This window comes from Entelurus aequoreus, linkage group LG25 (genome assembly GCF_033978785.1).
Source record: "Entelurus aequoreus isolate RoL-2023_Sb linkage group LG25, RoL_Eaeq_v1.1, whole genome shotgun sequence".
NCBI lineage: Eukaryota > Metazoa > Chordata > Actinopteri > Syngnathiformes > Syngnathidae > Entelurus > Entelurus aequoreus.
Window position 1 is genome coordinate 41,002,285 of NC_084755.1, and position 11,514 is coordinate 41,013,798.

At 36.7% G+C, this 11,514-nt stretch overlaps 1 protein-coding gene across 3 annotated transcripts in view; it reads right to left on the reverse strand.

Moving 5' to 3' along the window:
* Positions 1-11,514, reverse strand: part of LOC133642938 (myosin-10-like) — a 193,462-nt gene that overhangs the window by 37,952 nt on the left and 143,996 nt on the right. For all 3 annotated transcript variants that reach the window (XM_062037362.1, XM_062037363.1, XM_062037361.1), the window contains 5 exons: positions 9,748-9,817; positions 9,491-9,651; positions 1,902-2,010; positions 1,709-1,840; positions 1,439-1,645 (listed from right to left, as the gene is read on the reverse strand). In XM_062037362.1, coding sequence (XP_061893346.1) covers positions 1,439-1,645; positions 1,709-1,840; positions 1,902-2,010; positions 9,491-9,651; positions 9,748-9,817 — 679 coding nt within the window. The remainder of the gene's footprint in view (positions 1-1,438; positions 1,646-1,708; positions 1,841-1,901; positions 2,011-9,490; positions 9,652-9,747; positions 9,818-11,514) is intronic.

An 11,514-nucleotide genomic window follows, 5' to 3' on the forward strand; every position in this document is an offset into this window, starting at 1 on the left:
GGGGTATTGTCTGTAGAATTTTGAGGACAAAAATGAATGTACTCCATTTTGGATTTAGGCTGTAACATCATAAAGTAATGTACACTGAATCTAGTGTACATGGAGTATCATTGTGTGTGATATGAAATACACTCTGCCTAGTTTTTAATGCATGCTTTGGCCTACTCTGCTACTGTACTTTATGGTTGGTCATTATGGTGGTACTTAATGAATACTTAGGTCTACTACGCTACTGTATTTTAATGTTGTCATTATGGTGGTACTTAATGAATACTTAGGTCTACTACACTACTGTATTTAATGTTGTCATTATGGTGGTACTTAATGAATACTTAGGTCTACTACACTACTGTATTTAATGTTGTCATTATGGTGGTACTTGATGAATACTTAGGTCTACTACACTACTGTATTTAATGATGTCATTATGGTGGTACTTGATGAATACTTAGGTCTACTACACTACTGTATTTAATGTTGTCATTATGGTGGTACTTAATGAATACTTAGGTCTACTACACTACTGTATTTAATGTTGTCATTATGGTGGTACTTAATGAATACTTAGGTCTACTACACTACTGTATTTAATGATGTCATTATGGTGGTACTTAATGAATACTTAGGTCTACTACACTACTGTATTTAATGTTGTCATTATGGTGGTACTTAATGAATACTTAGGTCTACTACACTACTGTATTTAATGATGTCATTATGGTGGTACTTAATGAATACTTAGGTCTACTACACTACTGTATTTAATGATGTCATTATGGTGGTACTTAATGAATACTTAGGTCTACTACGCTACTGTATTTAATGATGTCATTATGGTGGTACTTAATGAATACTTAGGTCTACTACACTACTGTATTTAATGATGTCATTATGGTGGTACTTAATGAATACTTAGGTCTACTACACTACTGTATTTAATGTTGTCATTATGGTGGTACTTAATGAATACTTAGGTCTACTACACTACTGTATTTAATGATGTCATTATGGTGGTACTTGATGAATACTTAGGTCTACTACACTACTGTATTTAATGTTGTCATTATGGTGGTACTTAATGAATACTTAGGTCTACTACACTACTGTATTTAATGATGTCATTATGGTGGTACTTAATGAATACTTAGGTCTACTACACTACTGTATTTAATGATGTCATTATGGTGGTACTTAATGAATACTTAGGTCTACTACGCTACTGTATTTAATGATGTCATTATGGTGGTACTTAATGAATACTTAGGTCTACTACACTACTGTATTTAATGATGTCATTATGGTGGTACTTAATGAATACTTAGGTCTACTACGCTACTGTATTTGAATGTTATTGTGGTACTTGGAGAGCCAATGTTCTAGAATCTTTATTGATCCAGGACAGTCGCATTGAGACTAAGAACCTCTTCCAAGGACTCACCTGGATGTGAGACTGCATCTTCTTCTTCTCGGCCACCATGCCCTGGGCGCGCTCCTCCTCCTCCTCCAGCCTGGACTCCAGGTCGTGAAGGATCTCCTCCAGCTCCTGCTTCTTGGTGCTCAGGCGCGCTCTCATCTCCTCGGCCTCGGCGAACAGCTCGGTCTCGGCCTGCAGCTGCTCGGCCAGGACGCTCTTCTCCTCCGCCAGCTGTTGCCGAGCAGCAGGAGATAAGCTTGGAGATGGCGAGACAACGTTCTAGCGAGCTCCCACCTGCTGGTGTTTCCTCTCCATCTCCTGCAGCTGGCCCTCCACCTTGGTCTGCTTCTCCTTCACCTTGACCAGCTCCTCGTCTTTGGCCTGCATCTCCTCCTCCTGCCTGGTCACCTGCAGCAGGGGCTTCACCTGGGTTCGGAGAGCACACGGTCATATGGAAGAATGGTGCGAGGAGCATGCCGGCACACACCTTGGTGAAGACTCTCCACCACTGCCAGTGGCGCAGCTTCAGGTAGGCGGCACAGTTTCTTTGGAGAACCTTCAGAGCGCTCAGCTGCTGCTGCTTCTTGGCGAAGGCTCTGAGGAAACACCAGCGAGAACCAGTCAGACAATCAGTTATTTATCTCATCACATTGGATGTATCGAGCAACTTGGGCAATATCTCTAAACGACAAAACTCCTGCGGACATTTTGATGGACCTGCTATCTGTGCCCCAGACCGCTCGCCAGGGGTCGTCGGAAGCCGCCGTACTTTTGAGATGGTGCCGAGTGTCTGAATCTGTCAGTTTTAGGTGGAACTGTACAAAACAAGCCACAGAGCTGGCCTAAAACTGTAGCATGTTAACATACAAATGCTAACACTTAGCATGTGTGCTAACGATAGCATGATAACAGGCAGCGTGTATCATATACAGAGTTATACGACTCAAAGGTGCATGGCTGCGGGAAATAGAAAAAAAAAAAAAAGAGTAAAATTAGCTAAAAAAGTTGGCATGCTAACATTAGCATGCTAGCCGTTAACAAGTGTCACATACCAAGTTATACGACTCTAAGGTAAACGGTTGCAAAAATAGCTCAAAAAGCTAGCGCTTTAATGTTAGCATGCTAACATGCTAACGTAAAGATGCACACAGTTAGCATGTTTCAAATACCCAGTTGTACGACTGTAAGGTGTACGGCCGCAGAATTAGAGAAAAAAGTGTAAAAATAAATGAAAAAGTTAGCAAGCCTAAGCTAGCTTGCTAGCATGCTGTCGTTTGCATGCGAACGGTTAACAAGTGTCACATAGCAAGTTATATGACTCTGGGCTAAACGGTAGCAAAAGTAGCTCAATAAGTTAATGTTAGCATGCTACCGGGCTAACGTGAGCATGATAATAGTTAGCTTGTGTCACATACCAAGTTATATGATCCACAGTCTGGCTGGCTAATTAGAGAAAAAATAAATAAATAAAAAGAGTACTAATAGCTAAAAAAAAGTTTGCACTTTTAGCTAACATTAGCATGCTAGCAGTTAACAAGTGTCACATACCAAGTTATACGACTCAATTTTTTTATTGCAAAAATAGCTCAAAAAGCTAGCACTTTAACGTTAGCATGCTAACATGCTAACGTAAAGATGCACACAGTTAGCATGTTTCAAATACCCAGTTGTATGACTGTAAGGTGTACGGCCGCGGAAATAGAAAAAAAAAAAGTGTAAAAATAGATGAAAAAGTTAGCAAGCCTAAGTTAGCTTGCTGTCGTTTGCATGCGAACGGTTAACAAGTGTCACATAGCAAGTTGTATGACTCTGGGCTAAACGGTAGCAAAAGTAGCTCAATAAGTTAATGTTAGCATGCTAGCGGGCTAACGAGAGCATGATAATAGTTAGCTTGTGTCACATACCAAGTTATATGATCCACAGTCTGGCTGGGTAATTACAGAAAAAATAAATAAATAAAAAGAATACTAATAGCTAAAAAAGGTAGCACTTTTAGCTAACATTAGCATGCTAGCAGTTAACAAGTGTCACATACCAAGTTATACGACTCAATTTTTTTATTGCAAAAATAGCTCAAAAAGCTAGCACTTTAACGTTAGCATGCTAACATGCTAACGTAAAGATGCACACAGTTAGCATGTTTCAAATACCCAGTTGTATGACTGTAAGGTGTACGGCCGCGGAAATAGAAAAAAAAAAAGGTGTAAAAATGGATGAAAAAGTTAGCAAGCCTAAGTTAGCTTGCTAGCATGCTGTCGTTTGCATGCGAACGGTTAACAAGTGTCACATAGCAAGTTATGTGACTCTGGGCTAAACGGTAGCAAAAGTAGCTCAATAAGTTAATGTTAGCATGCTAGCGGGCTAACGAGAGCATGATAACAGTTAGCTTGTGTCACATACCAAGTTATATGATCCACAGTCTGGCTGGGTAATTAGAGAAAAAATAAATGAATAAATAAATAAAAAGAGTACTAATAGCTAAAAAAGTTTGCACTTTTAGCTAACATTAGCATGCTAGCAGTTAACAAGTGTCACATACCAAGTTATACGACTCAAAGGTAAACGGTTGCAAAAATAGCTCAAAAAGCTAGCACTTTAATGTTAGCATGCTAACATGCTAACGTAAAGATGCACACAGTTAGCATGTTTCAAATACCCAGTTGGGTGTATGGCTGCGGAATTAGAGAAAAAAGTGTAAAGTTTGAAAGTTAGCACTTTGTTGTTCAAATTAGAGTCGTCCCCCTTAAAAGCTTTTCACTTCTGGTACAATACTGATGTTGGATCCTTGAGTATTGGCCGATATCGAAATTCATTCGAAACAGTATCAGCACGAATCCTCATACTTACTTTTATTATTTTGTAGTTTGGAATGTTAGAAAAGTAAAATGACTTAAACAGAGAACAATGAAAAACATGTATGAAAAATGTACCTTATGATTAGGGGTGGTTGTCCTATTGAGTGTTGATAAATATTCATAGTTTTTGATAATAAAAGCTCTTTTTTTTTTGCAACTAGGATTGTACAGTATACCAGTACTAGTATAGTATCGCGGTACTAAAGAATCAAAAACGCTACTATACTCTGTTTGAAAAGTACAGTAGTTACTTCTAAATCACCAATCCTGGCCTCCATGGCGACAAATAAAGGAAGTATCTTACAAGTATCATTATCACTGGAGGACGAGGAATAGCTAAACATGCTTCACTACACACCGTAGGAGGATACAATAGCTCACCGCCGTCACAATGTAAACAAATGCCATGGGTGGATCTACACCTGACATCCACTGTAATGATACCAAGTACAAGAGCGTATCTAGTCGATACTACTATGATTACATCGATACTTTTTATCGTCACAAAATCTTTTTTACTCATAAACTCAGTAAATATGTCCCTGGACACATGAGGACTTTGAATATGACCAATGTATGATCCTGTAACTACTTGGTATCGGACCGATACCTAAATGTGTGGTATCATCCTAAACTAATGTCAAGTATCAAAGAAGAGAAGAATAAGTGATTATTACATTTGAACAGAAGTGTAGATAGAACATGTTCAAACAGAAAATAAGCAGATATTAACAGTAAATGAACAAGTAGATTAATAATCCATTTTTTACAGTTTGTCCCTCATAATGTGTACAAAATAATAGGTGTATAAATGACACAATATGTTACTGCATACGTCAGCAGACTAATTAGGAGTCTTTCTTCACTTACTACCTCATGCGCAACTCAGGTACCGAAACAAGGAACCGTTGGATTTTACGTAAATCGGTGGGATTCGGTCGGTGCCAAAAAAGTACCGAACTCAATACCCGTTCTTACTTACGATAGACTTATGCTGTCTTTAAATTGAATTGGAGTGGTAATTTGTATTTAGTTATTTATTTTATCATTAAGTTAATCTCAGGACTTAGTAAGTGCGGACACGTTTGTTACTGGATACTTTCTAATACGCTTCTGCCTGCCTTGGTGACTTTCTTTGTGTAAGTAATAATCAACTATAATTATTTGACACATTTTTATTTTATCATTAAGTTAAGCTCATGACACAGTAAGTGCGGACACGTTTGTTACTGGATACTTTTCTAATACACTTCTTCCTGCCTTGGAGACTTTGTACGTGTAAGTAATATGCAACTATAATTATTTGACACATCATTTTTTATTAATTTTAGCATTAAGTTAAGCTCATCACGCAGTGAGTGCGGACACGTTTGTTACTGGATACTTTCTAATACGCTTCTGCCTGCCTTGGTGACTTTCTTTGTGTAAGTAATAATCAACTACAATTATTTGACAAATTTTTATTTTTTATTTTATCATTAAGTTAAGCTCATGACACAGTAAGTGCGGACACGTTTGTTACTGGATACTTTCTAATACACTTCTTCCTTGGAGACTTTGAATGTTTAAGTAATATGCAACTATAATTATTTGACACATCATTTTTTATTAATTTTAGTATTAAGTTAAGCTCATCACGCAGTGAGTGCGGACACGTTTGTTACTGGATACTTTCTAATAAGCTTCTGCCTTAGAGACTTTGAATGTTTAAGTAATAAGCAACTATAATTATTTGACACATTTTTTATTTTATTAATTTGATCATTAAATTAAGCTCATGGCGCAGCAAGTGCGGACACGTTTGTTACTGGATACTTTCTAATAAGCTTCTGCCTTGGAGACTTTGAATGTTTAAGTAATAATCAACTATAATTATTTGACACATTTTTATTTTTTATTTTATCATTAAGTTAAGCTCATGACACAGTAAGTGCGGACACGTTTGTTACTGGATACTTTCTAATACACTTCTTCCTGCCTTGGAGACTTTGTACGTGTAAGTAATATGCAACTATAATTATTTGACACATCATTTTTTATTAATTTTAGTATTAAGTTAAGCTCATCACGCAGTGAGTGCGGACACGTTTGTTACTGGATACTTTCTAATCAGCTTCTGCCTTGGAGACTTTTAATGTTTAAGTAATATGCAACTATAATTATTTGACACATTTTTTATTTTATTAATTTGATCATTAAATTAAGCTCATGACGCAGCAAGTGCGGACACGTTTGTTACTGGATACTTTTCTAATACGCTTCTGCCTTGGAGACTTTTAATGTTTAAGTAATATGCAACTATAATTATTTGACACATTTTTTATTTTATTAATTTGATCATTAAATTAAGATCATGACGCAGCAAGTGCGGACACGTTTGTTACTGGATACTTTCTAATACGCTTCTGCCTTGGAGACTTTGAATGTTTAAATAATATGCAACTATAATTATTTGACACATTTTTTATTTTATTAATTTGATCATTAAATTAAGCTCATGACGCAGCAAGTGCGGACACGCTTGTTACTGGATACTTTCTAATACGCTTCTGCCTTGGAGACTTTGAATGTTTAAGTAATATGCAACTATAATTATTTGACACATTTTTTTATTTTATTAATTTGATCATTAAATTAAGCTCATGACGCAGCAAGTGCGGACACGTTTGTTACTGGATACTTTTCTAATACGCTTCTGCCTTGGAGACTTTTAATGTTTAAGTAATATGCAACTATAATTATTTGACACATTTTTTATTTTATTAATTTGATCATTAAATTAAGCTCATGACGCAGCAAGTGCGGACACGTTTGTTACTGGATACTTTCTAATACGCTTCTGCCTTGGAGACTTTGAATGTTTAAGTAATATGCAACTATAATTATTTGACACATTTTTTATTTTATTAATTTGATCATTAAATTAAGCTCATGACGCAGCAAGTGCGGACACGCTTGTTACTGGATACTTTCTAATACGCTTCTGCCTTGGAGACTTTGAATGTTTAAGTAATATGCAACTATAATTATTTGACACTTTTTTATTTTATTAATTTGATCATTAAATTAAGCTCATGACGCAGCAAGTGCGGACACGTTTGTTACTGGATACTTTTCTAATACGCTTCTGCCTTGGAGACTTTTAATGTTTAAGTAATATGCAACTATAATTATTTGACACATTTTTTATTTTATTAATTTGATCATTAAATTAAGCTCATGACGCAGCAAGTGCGGACACGTTTGTTACTGGATACTTTCTAATAAGCTTCTGCCTTGGAGACTTTTAATGTTTAAGTAATATGCAACTATAATTATTTGACACATTTTTTATTTTATTAATTTGATCATTAAATTAAGCTCATGACGCAGCAAGTGCGGACACGTTTGTTACTGGATACTTTTCTAATACGCTTCTGCCTTGGAGACTTTTAATGTTTAAGTAATATGCAACTATAATTATTTGACACATTTTTTATTTTATTAATTTGATCATTAAATTAAGCTCATCACGCAGTGAGTGCGGACACGTTTGTTACTGGATACTTTCTAATACGCTTCTGCCTTGGAGACTTTGTACGTGTAAGTAATATGCAACTACAATTATTTGACACATCATTTTTATTAATTTTAGTATTAAGTTAAGCTCATCACGCAGCAAGTGCGGACACGTTTGTTACTGGATACTTTCTAATACGCTTCTGCCTTGGAGACTTTGAATGTTTAAGTAATATGCAACTATAATTATTTGACACATTTTTTATTTTATTTTATTTGATCATTAAATTAAGCTCATGATGCAGCAAGTGCGGACACGTTTGTTACTGGATACTTTCTAATAAGCTTCTGCCTTGGAGACTTTTAATGTTTAAGTAATATGCAACTATAATTATTTGACACATTTTTTATTTTATTAATTTGATCATTAAATTAAGCTCATGACGCAGCAAGTGCGGACACGTTTGTTACTGGATACTTTCTAATACACTTCTGCCTTGGAGACTTTTAATGTTTAAGTAATATGCAACTATAATTATTTGACACATTTTTTATTTTATTAATTTGATCATTAAATTAAGCTCATGGCGCAGCAAGTGCGGACACGTTTGTTACTGGATACTTTTCTAATACACTTCTGCCTTGGAGACTTTTAATGTTTAAGTAATAAGCAACTATAATTATTTGACACATTTTTTATTTTATTAATTTGATCATTAAATTAAGCTCATGACGCGGCAAGTGCGGACACGTTTGTTACTGGATACTTTCCAATAAGCTTCTGCCTTGGAGACTTTTAATGTTTAAGTAATATGCAACTATAATTATTTGACACATTTTTTATTTTATTTTATTTGATCATTAAATTAAGCTCATGACGCAGCAAGTGCGGACACGTTTGTTACTGGATACTTTCTAATAAGCTTCTGCCTTGGAGACTTTTAATGTTTAAGTAATATGCAACTATAATTATTTGACACATTTTTTATTTTATTAATTTGATCATTAAATTAAGATCATGACGCAGCAAGTGCGGACACGTTTGTTACTGGATACTTTCTAATACACTTCTGCCTTGGAGACTTTGAATGTTTAAGTAATATGCAACTATAATTATTTGACACATTTTTTATTTTATTAATTTGATCATTAAATTAAGCTCATGACGCAGCAAGTGCGGACACGTTTGTGACTGGATACTTTTCTAATACACTTCTGCCTGCCTTGGAGACTTTGTATGGGTAAGGAATATGCAACTATAATTATTTGACACGTGTTTATATTAACCGAAACAGAGAACAATGAAAAACATGAATGAAAAATGTACCTTATGATTAGGGGTGGTTGCCCCTTTGAGTGTTGATAAGTATTCATTGTTTTGGGTAATAAAAGCTAATTTTTTTATTGCAACATTTAAAAATCAAATGAGTTTATTAGTTTTTATATATATGGTTTTATTATCATATCGTCATTTGAGAGTATGACTTTAAGTTGCATTGACACTTGCAAGACCAAGACGTGGCAGTAGTGTGGTCTGTTTTTATGCTTTATGTTGTGCCCTACAAAGTGTTAATACTGGAAGTATTCTACTTAGTCCATAGCTTGATAAATTCAATACATTTTTATATTTAGTTACATGTATTTATCATAATAATACCAACAATACCCATTAAAATGGAAAAAAGTGGTCACAATAAGGGAACTCGCCCCAAATAGTTCTTACTTGCGTGCCAAATAGCCGCGACAAACGGACTGGAAGTAAATGATGATGTCGGTGATCTTCAGGTCTCGCTCCTCCTCCAAGTGGGCCAGGACTCCCGCCCTGAAGAAGATCTTACTCTGGCCGATACGGAACAGGTTGTTGTCGAGCTCCAGGGCTTGGATCTGCCGGAGGTGGAATCGTTTCATACGAGAACAAGCGAGGAAGAAGGTAAGAAGCAAGGAAGCAGGTAAGAAGGTAAGAAGTCTGCGGTGTCTCACCATTCTCTCGCAGGCCTGCTTGCCGTCCATGAAGCCCTTGGGGATGGCGTTAGGAGTCAGGATCTCGTACCTACGCACGAGAAGACGTTAATTCATCCTCCGTGCTTTCAAAGTTCCATCTTCTTCTGCACATACTGTGCGGCGCCGCAGGCCCATACTGTGTATGGACGGCTCCGCAGGCCCATACTGTACGGCGCCGCAAAGTACGGCTCTTTTGTCTCCCAAGTGGCTCCTCAGATTTTTTACCAAATGATGTGTAAAATGAATAACCAATGTAAAAAAAAAACCATACAATATAACTTATGTATTGCATTCATGTGGTTTTATTAATAAACAAAACATAACTTAACAAAAATAGTGAAGTTGTCAGGTTGTGTAAATGGTAACCAAAAAGAGAATACAACAAATCAACTTATATTCAATTGAATAGACTGCAAAGACAAGATATTTCATGTTCACACTGAGAAACTTTGGTATTTTTTGGCAAATATTAGCTCATTTGGAATTTGATGCCTGCGACGTGTTTCAAAAAAAGCTGGCACAAGTGGCAAAAAAGAGTGAGAGAAGTTGAGGAATGCTCGTCAAAGACTTATTTGGAACATCCCACAGGTGAACGGGCTAATTGGGAACAGGTGTGTGCCATGATTGGAGCTTCCATGAAATGCTCAGTCGTTCACAAACAAGGACGGGGCGAGGGTCACCACTTTGTCAACAAATGCCTGAGCTAATTGTTGAAGAACAACATTTCTCAACAAGGAATTTAGGGATTTCACCATCTACACTCCGTAATATCATCAAAAGGTTCAGACAATCTGGAGAAATCACGGCACGTAAGCCATGATATTATCGACTTTCCATCCCTCAGGCGGTACTGCATCAAAAAGCCACATCAGTGTGTAAAGGATATCACCACATGGGCTCAGGAAGACTTCAGAAAACCACTGTCAGTAACTACAGTTGGTCGCTACATCTGTAAGTGCAAGTTAAAACTCTACTATGCAAAGCCAAAGCCATTTATCAACAACACCCAGAAACGCTTCGCTGGGCCCGAGCTCATCTAAGATGGACTGATGCAAAGTGGAAAAGTGTTCTGTGGTCTGACGAGTCCACATTTCAAATTGTTTTTGGAAACTGTGGACGTTCTGTCCTCCGGACCAAAGAGGAAAAGAACCATCCGGACTGTTCTAGGGGGAAAGTGTAAAAGTCAGCATGTGTGATGGTATGGGGGTGTATTAGTGCCCAAGACATGGGTAACTTACACATCTGTGAAGGCACCATTAATGCTGAAAGGTACATACAGCTTTTGGAGCAACATATGTTGTTATCGTGGACGCCCCTGCTTATTTCAGCAAGACAATGCCAAGCCAGGTGTTACAACAGCGTGGCTTCATAGTAAAAGAGTGCGGGTACTAGACTGGCCTGCCTGTAGTCCAGACATTGAAAATGTGTGGCAGCTAAAATATGAGAAGGGAGACTGTTGAACAACTTAAGCTGTACATCAAGCAAGAATGGGAAAGAATTCCACTTCAAAAATGTGTCTCCTCACTTCCCAAACCTTTACTGAGTGTTGTTCAAAGGAAAGGCCATGTAACACACTGGTAAACATGCCTTTTTTGCAATTTGTTGCTGCCATTAAATTCTATGTTCATAAGTTTGTCAGTGTGAACATGAAATATCTTGTCTTTGCAGTCTATTCAATTGAATATAAGTTGAAAAGGATTTGTTGTATTCTCTTTTTATTTACCATTTACACAACCTGACAACTTC